This window comes from Camelus bactrianus, chromosome 6, assembly GCF_048773025.1.
Source record: "Camelus bactrianus isolate YW-2024 breed Bactrian camel chromosome 6, ASM4877302v1, whole genome shotgun sequence".
Lineage (NCBI taxonomy): Eukaryota > Metazoa > Chordata > Mammalia > Artiodactyla > Camelidae > Camelus > Camelus bactrianus.
Genome location: NC_133544.1, coordinates 84,238,937 through 84,255,651, shown reverse-complemented (window position 1 = coordinate 84,255,651; position 16,715 = coordinate 84,238,937). Strand labels below are relative to the sequence as shown.

The window sequence follows — 16,715 nt, the reverse complement described above, 5'->3', positions numbered from 1 at the left end:
TAAAATAGATATGAATTATAATATTTAAGAGAAAGTTAAAAGTCATTATTATTTAAATGAGTAAGCATTAAAAGAAGGATAACATAAAATATACACTTTCTTATTAACTGGAAATTAAAACTGATTATTTTTTGCTAGAAATTTAACCAACATATTTTTCTACCAATAATTCAATGTTGACACAAAATAAGGAAACGCAAAAGTCAGAGAAGAATAAGAAAAACATACTGGAATTAGATGAAGCAGGTGTGGGCAGAACTGAAGTCCTTGATCAGATGTCCTTGAGCACTTCAGAAATTGGTGAAGAATTTCACTAAACCACTGTCTAACATTTTATAAAACTCTAGTGGAGTGTCTGCTGAGGTTCTGAATGCAGGAAAAAGTCAGCATGAAGACTATTTTTTTTAAATAGAGAAAAATGGCCTTAGTATTATAATATGTTTGTCAGGTCAAATTCCTTGGCCAGAATGCTATTGAACCTTTTGTGAAAGCATTAATTTGCAGATCTTAAAAAATAGTGTTGGACTTAAAATCGACAAGAGTTGAAGATTAAAATCTGTCAGTTGAATCTAATTTTCTTCTGTGATGGGTCTGTTAAAGGGCAGCGACAGTGTAATTAATTGCTTGAGGCTCAGAAACCCAATTAATCTCTAAGTTGACTTTTATTTCATAGAACGTTAGTGCTAGAAGTGGCCTCAAGCATCATCTCATCCACCCTCTTCATTTTATAGACGAGGAAACACACATCAGGGAGGTTAAATGACTTGTTCAAGGTCAAAGATATTATCTGTCCTTGCCACAGCATCCTGTAAATAGGTTCAGTATTGCATCCTTAAAGCTTTTATGAGTTTCTTTGCATCTGATTGTAAAGTACGATTTTTGACATGGATCTTTCTGGGAATTCATTTCATGAATGTCTCCTTTCAAAGGTTTCCAAGCCTCAGTTTTAAAAATCTGAAGTCTGTTCCATAATATTTACACAGCTAAGGGGGAGTTGGTGGGGGGGTGCTCATGTCCTAGTCTGCATGCTGTACAGAGAACCTGTGGACCTGTGGGAAAACAGAGGTCCCTGTTTGATGGTATGAATGACACCTAATCCTGATGGTACCTTGAAGGCCATACCATCCTCTAAGGATGGGCCTGATTGTAAGATGTAAGAAGAAAAGCTGGCATGTAGAGTATTTTTCGAGAAGCTATCAGTAGGGTAGCAATGATAACAAAGATGACATATGAGAGAATCAGCAGAAACGAGACACTACTATAAACATGGGAAGCGTGGTGGCAGGCTGTGTGTCAGTGCGGCAGCCATGACGATCCTCTGCTCAAATCTCCCTTTGAGGGAACCTGCTGCAAGGATAATAGGTGTCCAAGAACCTCCAGTTACTCCACACTTGAGTCTGCAGTGGCATTCATGCAGAGTCCTAGCTTTTGCAAAGCTGCTCCCAGCCAATGCCTGAGCAAGACTGGGTATTTGGGGCCCAACATGGGACATCTGTAATGGGAATCTTTGCTTGGCACTCCCTGTTGGCTGGGCAGAGACATTCACAACTGTGCTGCAGTTTGAGGCTTCTCCTTTTTCATTCCCTCTCTCCTTTCACAGATGTCAGACCTATCACAGTTCTGAAGGTTCTCCCTGCTTACCTCTATTTACCCCTCCCCCTCTATCCTTTATAGACCCTCCCAAAACAAACGTCCTGACCAACCAATTCTGTCTTGGTATCTGCATCTCAGAAGACTCTTGCTGATGCAGAATATAGCAATTTCCCTGCTGGATACCAAGGAGGGATAAATAAATGATTTGAGAAAGAATTAGGATTGTACTCTGCTGATAGAGGCTTCGCAGTAACAGTTTCTGTTTGGTTATTGTAGTTTCCGTTTATTACAATTCCTTAACTGTGTTCCCTCATGAAAAATAGATTCAAAGGTAGACTTTTTTTTTTTTTTTTGCATTTTAACCTTTCTGAAGTTGGGATAGATCTTAAAATTGATGCTATGCCAATTAAAATGGCAGAGTTTTTTCTTCTTTACTGATGAATAAAATAATGGTGTATCCTACCATTGCTGTGTGGTAGATTCAGTAAAATACATAAACTCAATTCAGGTCACCAGATGCCGGGTACTACAATGGATTCTAAAGAACTAGGGGCTGGATTAGCCTTAGTGGGTTATAATTTTGCCATTTCTTAGGTGTATCTGCTAGGAAAGGAAAACCCTAAGGAACAGAACTATATTATGGAGAGCTGTACACTGGATAACTGTTGCCGTGGCTATATTAGTATAGAAATAACTAGAGATCCAATGAAACATCAGGTAATCATAGGAAGCAAGGAAGTATGTTCTTTCACTTCTGACTTGTCACGCTTTTGTTCTTTCTTTTTTGGCTACTTACGTGACTGATGTTTTCTAAAGCCCATGGTCACCTTGTTCTTCTGGTTGTTCTGTCATTCTCCCAGCAGTATCTTATATAATGAGACCTGTGATGACAAAGGTTTTCCCTCTACGTGTTGAGCCCCACGTTGGTGTGTGGGCAAGAAGTACTGCACGGAAGACCAAGCAGATTCAGTCAGCTTACCGACAGTCCCCAGGGAGTGGGTTAGATGGAAGGATTCCCATAAACGTATCTGCTTATCTGAAGTTGGATTGCTTGGCACTGACTGCTTCTAAAATTAGGATTGAAACTATTGTTTCTTTTTTTTTTCTAGACATCGCCTTTTATGCCTGGTTAAATTTCCCCTAGCATTTCGCGTATTTCCAAAATGAGGAAGTTTCTGCCTCTGAAAAAAACATAATTGTTTTTCCTTATCTGGACACAAATCAACCAGTACTGGGTACTCAATAAATAGTTACTATTATTGTTCTGTGAATACTGTGCAGAACATATATTGCAAAATGTGAATACCATTAGGATATTACATATTTTATTGTGTATAAACTGTTATATAATCTGTGATTATATGATGAATTTTATTATAGTCATTACTTATAATACATATTTTAACAAAACTGAAAGTTAGTTTTGCCTAGGAAAGAATAAACGGGGATCACTTTGATATACTAATCCATAATCATTTAAAGGACTGATATAGTTTGTGCGAAATATTCACTAAAATAAGAAATTTGTTATAATTCAGAAGTTAAGAGCATCTCCCTAAGACTGGAAAAGAGAAGCAATGTGATCTAATTCAGTAGTTTTCAAATTTTTTTGCCCTTAAACATAGTAAGAAACACATTCTACATCATGAGCTGATATATACATGCATTCTTTCAGTTGCTAAAAACTTTCACAAAATAATACCTATCTTACTAGATTTGATGCACTCTAATACTTCCCAGGGTATTCTATTTCTGTTCAAATGCTGTTTGTGATCATGAAAAGAGCCCACTACTGGCTCTTTCTGTGAAGTTGGCAAGTTAATCTTTTGAATCTTGTTTCCTGTGTATGTAAAATGAACTAGGTTGTTCTTTTTTTTTAAATATATTTTTATTGATGTATAGTCAGTTTACAATGTTGTGTCAATTTCTGGTATATAGCACAATTTTTTAGTCATACATGAATATACATATATTCATTTTCATATTCTTTTTCACCATAAGTTACTATAAGATATTGAATATAGTTTCCTGTGCTATATAGTGTAAATTTGTTGTTTATCTATTTTATATATATGAGTTAGTATCTGCAAATCTCGAACTCCCAATTTATCCCTTCCCACCCCCTTACCGCCTGGTAACCATAAGTTTGTCTTCTGTGTCTGTGAGTCTGTTTCTATTTTGTAAATAAGTTTGTTTGTCTTTTTTTTTTTAGATTCCACATATAAGTGATATACGGCATTTTTCTTTTCCTTTCTGGCTTACTTCTCTTAGAATGACAATCTCCAGGTCTATCCATGTTGCTGCAAATGGCATTACTGTATTATTTTTTAAGTAGTATTCCATTGTATAAATATACCACAATTTCTTTATCCAGTCATCTGTCAATGGACATTTAGGTGGTATCCATTTCTTGACTATTGTAAATAGTGCTGCTGTGAACACTGGGGTGCAGGTGTCTTTTTGAATTAGGATTTCTTCTGGATATATGCCCAGGAGTGGGACTGCTGGATCATATGGTAAGTCCATTTTTAGTCTTTTGAGGAATCTCCATGCTGTTTTCCATAATGGCTGCACCAAACTGCATTCCCACCGACAGTGTAGGAGGGTTCCCTTTTCTCCACACCCTCTCCAGCATTTATCGTTTATGGACTTTTGAATGATGGCCATTCTGACTGGTGTGAGGTGATACCTCACTGTAGTTTTGATTTTCATTTCTCTGCTAATCAGCAATATTGAGCATTTTTCCATATACCTATTGGCCATTTGTGTGTCTTCACTGGAGAATTGCTTGTTTAGGTCTCCTGCCCATTTTTGGATTGGTTTGTTTGTTTTTTCTTGTTAAGTTGTATGAGCTGTTTATATATTCTGCAAATTAAGCCCTTGTCAGTCTCATCTTTTGCAAATATTTTCTCCCATTCCATAGGTTGTCGGTTTGTTTTGCTTATGGTTTCCTTTGCTATGCAAAAGCTTGTAAGTTTAATTAGGTCCCATGTGTTTATTCTTGCTTTTATTTCTATTGCTTGGAACTAGGTTGTTCTAATGATTACAAACAATTGAAGTGACTGGCATGTAGTAGGTGCTCAATAAATGATAAGGTAGATAATACTTTCTAATATTAGCTAAATGTTTTCTGCCCCATTTCCTTATACACTTTGTCACCTGTTACCTCAGTGTAAGGTGTTAAAGGATTTCTGGGCTATTCATGTCTGTTAGCTCCATCACTTAACCAATACAACTTCTCTTTCTCTCTCCCCCCACCCCCACCGCTCCCTCTCTCCCGGCACTGGACCTAGCAGGGCTGGGGCTGAGGACAGAACAGCATGAATGGCCTTGTACCAATACTCCTTGCTCTGCTCCAAGTGCTCGCAGCCAGCTGGGGCTCTTTGACTCTCTCTCTCTCTGCAGGTAGCTGCTTTCATCATCTACCATTCTTCCTGGAAGGTTATGGTGTCCCTCTTCTTCCCCCAAGACCTTAGAGTTACTCCCCAGGTTCTGAGTGCCCAGTCATCCTCCTTTCCTACAAGGCTGCTTAGCCTCTCCCCGGAAAGCACCCCTCCCTGGCCTGCCCTCTGGCCCTCCAGACACACACATTTCTCTGGGTGTGTGGCTGATGCACTGCCATTTACTTTAATCATTCCCTTATCATTGCATATTTAAATCAACTCCCATTTTATTTTGCTCAATTAGAAAATTCTACAATGAATAAAATAATGCATTTAATGGGTTACAACTTTTTCGTCTGGTTGATTTTTAATTAGAAACAAATTGCCATAAGTGGGCCAAATTTGATCAAATTAGGCACTTTTCCTGAAGTTAGGAAATGAAAAAAAAATACCTTTATAAAAGTAGTTTACATATATATGTACATATGTATTAATATGTATATACATGCTTTTAAAAATCAGTAAGAGCTTTTTTTTTTCTTTTTTAATATTTGTTTATTTAAAGGAGATACTGGGAATTGAACCCAGGACCTCATGCATCCTAAGCATTCACTCAACCACTGAGCTATTTCCCTCCCTACAATAAGAGCTTTATAATTCAGAAGGGGACACTTCTGCTCTTCACAGTGAATTGAATGTGGTCATCTTTGCTTCATCACTAACCAGATTACAGTCTCTGTGCACCACATGACAAATCCCTAAGCAACTGTTATTTCACATCACAAGTTCCATGCCCTGTTAGTGTACACACGAGTCTGTATATAGGCTAGTCCTCTATTTTACTACTAATTTACATCCCTTTCATTCAGTTTTGTGCCTATACCTGTTGTGTTTCCATGTTGTTTTTCTCTTATGTTTGGAATTTGATAGTCAATGCACAAAAAATGGACAATTGAGGCAATTATCTGGATGAAGGTAATTTTTTCCCCTAGGTATATGGCACTTTAAATAGAAGTGAGTCTTTATAAAATTACCCATATAAACCTGTGTTCGTATCCACAATGGATAAGCATTCTTTCTGTGTAGTGTTCCCCAGCCCTGGAGATGAGCGTATAATTCTGCCGTTATTTTCCAGTTCTACTTTAGAATTGACATAGTCAGCAACTTCCTGGTCCCTGTGGACTTGGTGCGGGTTCCAGAGCAAGAGGGAAAGTGAGAGAGGAGAAAAGGAGGAGACCCACTAATCTAGGTTTAAATGGGGCAACAAATAAGCCATTTTAGTAGTGCCCCCTTCCCCCCTAAACAGTTATTTGACGCTTGATCACATCATCAGAGTCAATGTGATTCCCAGAGGATGGGGGCTAAAATATCCAGAAACAGATTTTATTATCTTCATGAAAAATCAGATTCAACATATGGAAGCTGGCCTATTCTGACTCAACCAGAAAGCAGTCATTTCCTAACTGCTTATAACAGAGGAAAAGTACCAAAGGAAGTTATATACAATGAAACCATTAAATGCAGATTTGCCACAAGGCAAGATGGTAATGCTTGAACATTATGAAGTGTAAGAACTGCACAAACACATTATATTTTAAACACTTCATCTATTTAACAAAACTATGAACACTCTTCAGCTAAATAAGATGAACTGAGATTCAAGAGGCAGCACCGTACTGGCAAATCTCGTCCTAAAGGCATCCATTAATATAAATCAACAGTAGCAATTTGGTTTGATCATTTATTTGCAAGAATCATTAAGGTTTATTAGCATAATTATTCCCTGTGGGATTTCATGTCGAGGAAATGAAAAATGGCATTATCAATATTTAAAAGATAAGTGTGTAATGTTCAGAGTACTTAAACAGTCATCTGCAGGTGGTGTCCAGCTGCAGCAAATTAGATTAGATTTGGGCATTTTTCTGAACAAAAGAAAAATGGTTTTGTTCTAATTGCTTCATTTTATAAAGCAATATGATTTCGTAAATAATTTCTACTGTATAGTTAGGACTTACAGTGTATGCCTATTAACATGCCCTGTTTCAGATCAGCAACTCTGATATGTTCAACCCTGTTGTGTTGTAACTATTGGGGAACATTAATCAGTATAATCCATCATTTATTATTAGGGAAAGCTCTTTCCTGTCAATGATCTAGACCTGTAGTCTAGACCTGTAAATGAAAAGCTATATTCTAAAGGGAAATGAACCAGAAGATTTCTCCTTAATTCTAGGAGGGCATAAATCCTTCCTTAACAATGAAATATCATTGATGGTAGTAATAATTTATGATGAGAAATCTTTAAATGTGATAATTGTTTTTTAAAAAGCCATACAATAGCATATTATTTGGTGATAAAAATAAATGAGCTATCAAGCCATGAAAAGACACGGAGGACACTTAAATGCCTATCACTAAGTGAAAGAAGTCTGTATGAAAAGGCTACATACTGTATGACTCCAACTATATAACATTCTGGAGAAGGCAAACCATAGAGACAGTAGTCAGATTAGTGGCTTCCAGGGGTTTGGGTTGAAGGAGGGAGGAATAAATAGGTGAATCACAGGGGATTTTAGAGCAGGGAAAAACTATTCTTTATGATACTGTAATGGTGGATACATGTCATTATACACTTGTCAAAACCCATGTAGACCTATGCAAAACAAAGAGTGACCTCTGATGTAAACTATGGACCTTAATGAATAATGTATCAGTATTGGTTCGTCAATTGTAACAAGTGTATGGTACTAATGACAATGGAAACTATGTGGGTGTGGAGGGAAGAGGAGACATATGGGAACTGTATTCTATTAATTTTTCTATAAACCTAGAACTGTTCTAAAAAGCAAAGTCTATTTATTAAAAAAATAGGGTAATTTTCTTCAGGTAAAAGCAGCTAATTGTTGCAATTGATTAAATATGACTTTGCTTTAGATGAACATTCAGGTCAAAAATCTTTTTCTCTGACAGACTCCCTTTTAAATTGCATACCTTATTGTAGAATCTTTCTATAACACCCATATGTGGACTGGACACAAGGAACTATAACTAAAATTCCTTTTAGAGCCAGAGGTTCTCAGAGAAGTGAAAAGTACTGAAAAGCGTTCTTGTTTGCTAGGATGCTTTGCAATGCTGCATGACATTTCACTATTAGGAATTAACAAATTCCCCACTATTGAATGTGTTATATCCTGAACTGGTCCTCATTTCTTCCTCTCACTGCAAGGAGCCTAACCCTTTGGGAAGGTGGTTGTATCAAGAAATCTGCAGCAGGCTTCATCTCAGTTCAATTTATACATAACACCGAGAGGGGAACCTTCTCTCTGTTCCTCTCAGACAGTATTGCTCATGAGTAGAGCAGCAGAGGTAATGTTCGTATGCAGTTATGTGATGAGTGACCCAAGGACAGAGACAAGAGCAAAAGGTTTGCAGCTCCCAGACTCTTTTACAGCTCAAGTGAAGCTTTTTATTCATGCTTTGTATTCTTTTTCTCACGGTCTCAGTCTTTGCCACTACAGTGGTTCTTGGGTATCTTCAGGGAGTTGGTTCCAGGATCTGCCCTGGATACCAAAATCCACAGATGCCCAAGTCCCTTCCAGGCCCTCAGTATCCATGGGTCTGCGTCCACAGATTCAACCAACCAGTGATCCTGTGGTGCTGTGTATATTTATTTAAAAAAATCCCTGTGTATGTGGACCTTTGCAGTTCAAACCCTTATTGTTCAAGGGTCAACTGTATATACCTTATCACAGAATTTCCTTCAAGGTGAATTTGCATGTTTTAACTTGGCATTTAATCACTGTTTATTCATTAGTACACTCTGTTCTTATTATAATGCCATTATCTTAAGGTGGAGCTCCCATTGCCAGGGCAACTGGGAGTGCAGTGTGAGTATTCTATGACTGAGAGCTTGAATTCTACTTGGTCAGAATCCTATTGTGATTAAAAGCATGACAACCATTCCACAAATCCTTCCTTTAGTCTCTCATAATTTCTGATCACCTTCATGGTTTCCCCTTAGTTTATTTGTATAAAGCAGTGCTTCCCCTTCTATTACATAATAGATTCCTCATCTGAATCACCCTTCTGATCATTCTAATACTCAAATCACTGCATTCTAAATATATTGTTAATCCTTCAATATATATTTATTAAGCTATTTTATGTTCAGGGCTCTGTGCTAGCCACATTTTGGTAAGTTTAGACAATTAGTAATGCCTTTAAATTACTGCTGTGTTTGGAGTTCTGAAATATTTATTGCATGTTTTAAGAAGCAAATAGTATTGATATATTTAACTGTGTGATGAAACAGATAATCCATGTATTGATGAGTAAAATACTTTGTATAGTTGATTAATGAGTAGTGTTAAAGTTACAAATATTTCCTTGCAAAAACTAGCATACTATTGTGATTTAGAAGTCCATTGTATATGCTACAGCTTACTTTTATCAAGCATCTAAACATTTAATGATCAGATTTGTACCCTGTTAATGTTTCAAAGATTTATATTCATTGGTCTATGAGCATTTCAGATAAATAATGTTGACCTGAATCTATCTAGGCAACCAAAGAATTTGTCATTTGGATGCCAAGCAATCAATTAGATTAAATTAGGTAGATAAGGAAATGAAGAAATCATAAAGTATCTAGGCTTTAGATAAGTCTTTTTGGAGAATTCCCCCCAGTAAATTCTTATAGAAGGGTATAGACATACCGGTCATGTATTAGTAAAGTGTTGCATTGGTAAATATGTGAGTGATCACGGTCAGAATTGGCTGATCAAGTCCCACCTGGAGAGAGACTCTAGCGGTGCATGTCAGGATTCTGTGTTCTCTCAGTCATTCAACATTTTTATCTATGAAATATTTGAACATATAAAAGGCATGCTTATCCAATTTGTAAATACCATGACTCTGGGCATTATCAAATTACTAGACAAACATGTTACATGGATGTTTAGGAAAACAAAACCAAGAATCGAAACTTGTGATCGAGACTCTGAGATCGCAGGGATTCAGGGAAGGGAACTGGCTAGTCACTTCTAGAAGATAAAGAAGGGAGAGGGGAAAATGTGAGAAAGGAAATTGGAGATTTTCCACTCTACCTACTAATATTTTCTAAAATCAAACATTTATTTAAAAAGGCAGTTAATGCAGCAAAAGGTTTTATTGTTCTTTATCATTTTCACCAGTGAGATTAAACAGAGATAGTGGTTGTAACAGTTACAAACTGCATTTGGCTAACTGTAATAGGATCCTGGGTGAAGGAGAGGACACAGGGGCTTAGACAAGTTAGTTTAATTTTCTTCCAGCTGGCACGAGGTAATGAGTTAGGCAGCCCAGGGCTCATGTGGCAGCTCTGTGGTCACAGAGAACCAACGCTCCTTCCATTTTTCTGCTCTGCTATCCAGGGCATGTGTTATCTCATCAGCAAGACAGCTGGTGGAGTTGCAGTCATCCCATGCTCTTATTAAGGGCAGAGACCCACACTTACAACGGCCCTATGATAGGGCAGAGCTCAGAGAAGTCCATTTTGGCCAAAGTTTGAAGAAGAAAGCTGAAGAGGGTAGACATACAAGCCTTTATAGGTCAGGTTGAGGATTTTAGACTTTATTTAAAGGCCTGAAGAAAAGAGTGAATACTTACCATTAAGAAAAGCTTTTCCAATACATGAGACCCCTAAACCAGAGCCCTAGTGTGTCAGGACCTGTCTAAAATGCTGAGCCTGGTCCAGGATGACGGAGAACACCTCGTCCTCCCACCACCTGGATAGCAAGCAGGAACAATGAAGAACAGTAGTCTACTGCTTGGGGAGGAGGCAGAGTTTGGAGAGAGCCACTGGGACGCACAGGGACACAGGGAAGGCCAAAAGCTAAGGGTGAGTCAGCAACATTGAGAAAAGCTGTCTGGAAAACCAACCCCCACATAAGCACAAGATAACACTAGACACATGTGAAGGTGGTGGTACATGTAAGCACAGTTAGTAACACAAAGTTCAAATCATGTTCAGCTTCTGGCTATATGGACCCAACCTCCTACACTAATTGTAGGAGAAGAATAGGTGTGCTTATTTCCAGACATAAATGTGATTTACCTCAGTCTCTGCTGTCTTAAAACATGATGTCTGGCATTCAGTCAAAAAGTATGTGACCCCCTCCCACACACAAAAAATAGAAAAAAAATTGTAAAAAGTGTATAAATATGAAGCAATTAACAGACTAGAACTCATGGCCCAGATGGTGAAACTATCAGAAAAATGTAAGTACTATAATGAATATATTGAAGTCTCTAATGGAAAAGGTAGACAGTATATGTGAAAAGATGGTTTTTTTTTTTAGCTGAGAAGATAGAAGCTACAAGAAAGAGTTAATGGAAGCATTAGATAAAACCATATAGTGATGACTATGAAGAAAGCCTTTGACAGGCTCATCAGAAGGCTTGACACAGCTGAAGAAAGAATGAGTAAATTTGAAGATGTAGCAATAAAAATTACTCCTACTGAAAAACAAACAGAAAAATCAGAGGAGGGGAAAAACAGAGCATTTGAGAGCTTTGAGACAATATCAAACAATCTAACATATGTGGAAACCTGTATATTGCAGACCTATCTATGTAAAAGTAAAATGTATGGTTAACAATAGCACAAAAGATGGAGTGGAGGAATTAAAATTAAACTGTTGTAAGGTTTACACACAACAAATGAGGCAGAAATACAGCATTTGTATATTTAAATGTATGTTGTGACTCTTAGGGCAATCACTATAAAAATAAATAAGTATAAATAATAAGCTCATAGTGAAAATAAAAGGGAACCAAAAAAATAATCTAAAAGAAGAAAGAAAAAGAAGAGAAAGTAAATAAATAACAGATGCAACAAATATTTAAAAATTTGCAAAATGGTAGATTTCAATCCATACATATCAATAACAATATGTAAATGTAAATGGCATAAACAGACCAATTCAAGGATGGAGATTGTCAAGTTAAATAAAAAAGCACCATCCAACTGTATGCTATCTATGGGAAAACCATTTTAAATATAAAAACAGATTAAAAATAAAAGCATGAAGAAAGGTATATGATGTAAACACTAGATACATGAAAGCTGGAGTGCCTGCATTAATATCAAAAAGACTTCAGACCAAAGAATATCACCAGGGAAAAAGAGGGTCATTTCAAAATGTTTTCAGGACATAGTAATAATCTTAAATAGAACAACAGAACTTTAAAACACATGCAGCAAAAAGGAACAGAAAAGAGAAATAAGCAAATCCACAGTTGTTCTTGATGACCTCAACACTCCTCTCAGTAACTTATTTAATAAAGCAAATCGATAGAAATGGTGTAAGGATATAGAATACCTGAACAGCATTCTCAACCAACTTGATGTTATTGATATTTATAGAACACCTCACCCAAAACACCAGAATACATATTCTTTTCAAGGACACATGACACATTCACAAGCACAGACCATATTCTGCACAATAAAACAAATCTCAACCAATTTAAAAGATTTGAAGTCATACATAGTATGGTCTCTGACCATAGTGGAATTAAACTAGAAATCAATAACAACAACAACAAAAAAGATACCTGGACAATCTGAATGTTTGGAAATCTAACAAAACATTTCTAAATAATTCACAGGCAAAGATGAAGTCTGAATATTTTGAACTGAACAAATCAGAATGCACAACATATCAAAATCCGTGGAAGGCAGCTAAAGCAGGGCTTAGAGGGAAATGAAAGTTATACATTTATATTTGAAAAGAAGAATGGTCTTGGATGGGTAAAGCTCAGTGGTAGAATGCATGCTTAGCAAGCACGAGGTCCTGGGTTCAATCCCCAGTACCTCCATTAATTAAAAAAAAAAGAAAAGAAGAATAGTCTTAAATAAAGATTTAAGATTCCACCTTATGGCACTATAAAAAGAAGAGCAAATTAAACTCAAAGCAAACAGAGAAGAAAATAATGATGGTAAGGGCAGAAAACAATGGACTTGGAAATTTAAAAAAATAGAAAAAATGAATAAAACAAAAAGTTTACTCTTTGAAAATATAAATAAAATTGATAAAACTCTAACTCATGAAGAACAACATTTCTTCAAAGTTATTTCTGGTTGAGCTTTCTCCTATGTGCATAACAGTCATAAAATTTCAATCATTTCTTTAACAAATATTTATTTATCACTTACTGTATGCCAAACACTGTTTTAAATGCTTGGGATACATCAGTGTTCAAAACAACAAAAAAACATCTGCTAACAGCCCAGCCAACAAGGTTTAACTAGAGGCTGCCTTAAGCTATACATGAGCCGTGATTTTTGTAGAGTTCTTGTGGAAGTTGTTAGACTAACAGGGGATTAAATGCAAATAATAGTTGCAACCTGGTTTCAAAATATTTTGTACTGCACACATCCTGTAGTCAATTTTACTTTTGTAGTTACAAGCTTTATAAGACTCCCAAAAGCCAGAAACATTGAAAGTATTTCCCCTACACACACACACACACACACACACTTGCACAAGTCCTCTTCTAATATTGGAGAACAACGTGAGTCTAAGGTGAGGTCTAAAAACTCATTAGGGTTATCTATTTGCTATTAATCTCTTTGCATTTCAGTTTGGAAGGTTTCTATTGACATATCTTTAAGCTCACCGATTCTCCCTTCAGTGGTGTCCAGCCTACTGATAACGCCTATCAAAGGCATTCTTCGTTTGTTACAGTGTTTTTGATTTCTAGACTTTCCTCTGGATTCTTAGAGTTTCCATTTCTCTGCTTACATTACACATCTGTTCTTGTATGTTGTCCATATTTTCCATCAGATCCCTCAGCATATTAACCATAGTTATTTTAAATGCCTGTGTAATCCCAAATCTGTGTGATAGCTGAATCTAGTTGTGATGCTTTCTTTGCCTTTCAGACTGTGTTTTCCCTTGCCTCTCAACAATTTGCCTTTAGCCTTTTAATTTGTTTTTGAAAGCTGGGCATGTTATATTGGGTAACGAACTGAGGTTAATAGTGCTTCAGTGAGAGAGGTTTTGTAATTATATGCCTAGGAGTTGAGCTGTATTTAATGTTTGTTGTAGCTTACATTCCAGAGACTTCAAATTCTTCTAATGTTTTTGTTTTTGTCTCCTGTTGTCTTTGGATTCCCTAAGAATTCCTTGTTAGAGTGTGTGTTGTGAAGCACTTCCAGCTGTAACTAACTGTTATTATACTAGAGTACTGTTGGTGTGTTGGGAAAGTGTGGGAAAGGGGAAGTGTTCTATGATTTTATGATTCAAACTGTTGGTCGAGCTGTTTCCTTGGACTGTAACCTACACAAGTATTTCTCAGATCCCCTCTCTCCACTCAGATGAGTCAGGACGGCTGGAGGAGGCTTTGGGCAGAGAACCGTCCTTGCCCCAGGTGTGATAAGGCTAAGGTCCTGGTAAAATCTTTTCCTCAGGAAAGCAGGCCTTTATTATGGAGAAGGCTCTGGGCGTATTTCACAATGATTCTTCTTAACACCCTGCCAGGGCCACAGATCTTTCTTGTTTTTTCACTGTGAGAACATGCTGAGATTCCTGGAGGCAAAAACCCACGGAAGTGTAGGGGCCTCCCTAGCCCTGCAGTCTCCACTAGTTACATTGATGCGAGTCCACACCCAGTCTCCAGCAATCAATCAAAACTACCGTTTCATTATTCCTAATTGATGGCTTCAGGGGCTTCTGCTCCAGGTAAGCAGGTCTTGACTGTGACTCTGGATTTACCTCTCTCCAGATTTCAGGGTGGTGGGTTGCCCTGTGACCTCAGTTCTATGATGAATGCAAGAAAAGTCATTAGTTTCTAGTTTTTCCAGCTTTTTCTGGTAGGTAAGGATGGAAGTGATAACCTCCAAGCATTTTGTATTTTGGAGTTGATATCAGAAGTCCTACTTGTTATTTATCTTTAAGCAGACATATTGCTATGCAAGATGGACTTTAAATTAGATAGCACAAACCAAGTTCTCATGCGCATTGCCTTAAAATAATTTTTTTAAGTTTTGACAGGTTTTTTCTAAATGTCATTTCTAAAATCAACATATTTGACTAATTTCTCTGAGCCATTCCTGTTCTTAAATTCTTCCACTTAAAACGGACATCAGTGTCTAACCTGCCAATAAAATAAACCTGACCAAATTTGGCCATCATCTGTTCTCTTATTAGTACCTGGACCATGTATTTTACATAGCAAAATAAGACCCATGTGACCCATGTATTTTATTTCTCCAATCTGCCAATAGCTTCGGTGGAGGGGGCGAGAAGTCTCCAGAAAGCACGCGCTACCCACAGTGAGTTACTCAGCCAAAGAGACCGTGAACGTGTCTCCCACTGCTGCGGACGAAGGCGGTCAGCAACCCTGGCAGAACAGGCACTGAGGCTGCAGTACGTCCTGCGTGTGGACAGTGACTTTGGCCCTATGTCTTAGGCAGGAGTTGGCGTATTTCTCTGTAAACAGTTTCCACATCTCAACTTGGATCCCAACTCCACCAGCCCACAGTTAGCCGCTTGAGGGAGATCTTGGGCTCCTAACAAACTGCTAAGGGCTTGCACCTGGGCAGAAGATCCGGACTTCCCGCCTGTCCGCTGTAGCCCTATGGAAGTAGCCTCCCTGCCAGCCTCCCAGGAAGCTCAACGCCGGTTGGCTAGAGCTTCGTCCAATGGGAGGCGGCGGCCTTCGCGGGCCGGTCGCGTTAGGACGCCGCGACGCCGCGGAGGCGGTTGCCGGGAAATCGCATAAACACGGGAGAGCGCTGCGGGTCTCGCCTTGCGGAGGCAGCTGGTGGTCGCGGGAGCGAGAGGAGCCTTTCCGTCTGCCGAGATGGTGAGCCTGATGGAGGTCTCGAAAATACTTGTTTGTTGATTTCGTTGTAGTTTAGAACCAGCCTGCTTCTAAAGAAGGATTTGAAGTGCATAATTTGAGAATTAAGTGGGAAACTCGTATTTGCTTTCAGAAGCCTCAGGAGCTATTATTTTAAGGGACGCTCGTGGCGTCTTCCAGCCTTTTTTTTTCCTTTCTTTCTTTTTTTTGCATTTCCCCCACTGTGTTAGATGTGCTCGGTGAAAATTTTGTTTCCCATGTTGCTGGAAACTTGGGAAATGTTTAAGAGCCGCGGAACAAAAGAGTGGAAGTGAAAGTCCAGGAGAGCGCGGATGAATAAATAGCAGCTGGCTGACTTGTTATTAAGTCCGTATTAGAAAAACGTGAGATGCGTCGAAACAGCACAGTGTGGCCAAGCGGGAAGCGGGACAGGGGGTAAAGAGGCATTCCCTGCGTAGCGGTAAAGAGCTGGGTCTATACAGCTCAGCTGCACGTCTTTGAATCCTAATGCGGCTGTTTGTCAGCTGAGGGTCGTTGCTTTAACTTTTCATGCCTGTTAAGTTGGAGAACACTAATACTACCTGCTTCATTGGTATATCTTTATTGATATATCATGTATTTATCTACCACATTCAGTTTTTAAAATTATGGTATATTTCTATGAATTTAGGAAGGAAACCAAAAGCCTTTCGTTTCTTACTGTTAGCTATCTTTGTTTCATTTGTTTCTGGTGCTCCGTCAACATATTTAAAAAAATTAGATCCTGGAATACCAAAGCAAACTAATCTTTCTTTGTTCTTTCTCCCTTTCTCTTTCCCTTTCTCCCTTTCGCTTTCTCTCCCCCCTCTCTTTCTTTCTCTTTTCTTCCTTTCTCCTTTCCTTTCTTTTCCT

The 16,715-nt window shown here is 38.0% G+C and overlaps 1 protein-coding gene and 1 non-coding gene across 6 annotated transcripts in view; one reads left to right on the top strand and one right to left on the bottom strand.

The window, feature by feature from the left end:
- Positions 1–16,715, top strand: part of MNS1 (meiosis specific nuclear structural 1) — a 254,471-nt gene that overhangs the window by 70,393 nt on the left and 167,363 nt on the right. For 4 of the 5 annotated variants that reach the window (XM_074366177.1, XM_074366178.1, XM_074366174.1 and 1 more), the window contains exon 7: positions 15,247–15,827. In XM_074366177.1, the coding sequence (XP_074222278.1) occupies positions 15,825–15,827 (3 nt within the window). In that variant the 5' untranslated portion in view covers positions 15,247–15,824. Of the gene's footprint in view, positions 1–15,009; positions 15,828–16,715 lie in introns of those variants that run through there. The other variant, XM_074366176.1, reaches the window with a different exon arrangement.
- Positions 5,540–5,609, bottom strand: TRNAP-AGG (transfer RNA proline (anticodon AGG)). Its single transcript has one exon. It is a non-coding gene; the product is annotated as a tRNA-Pro (tRNA).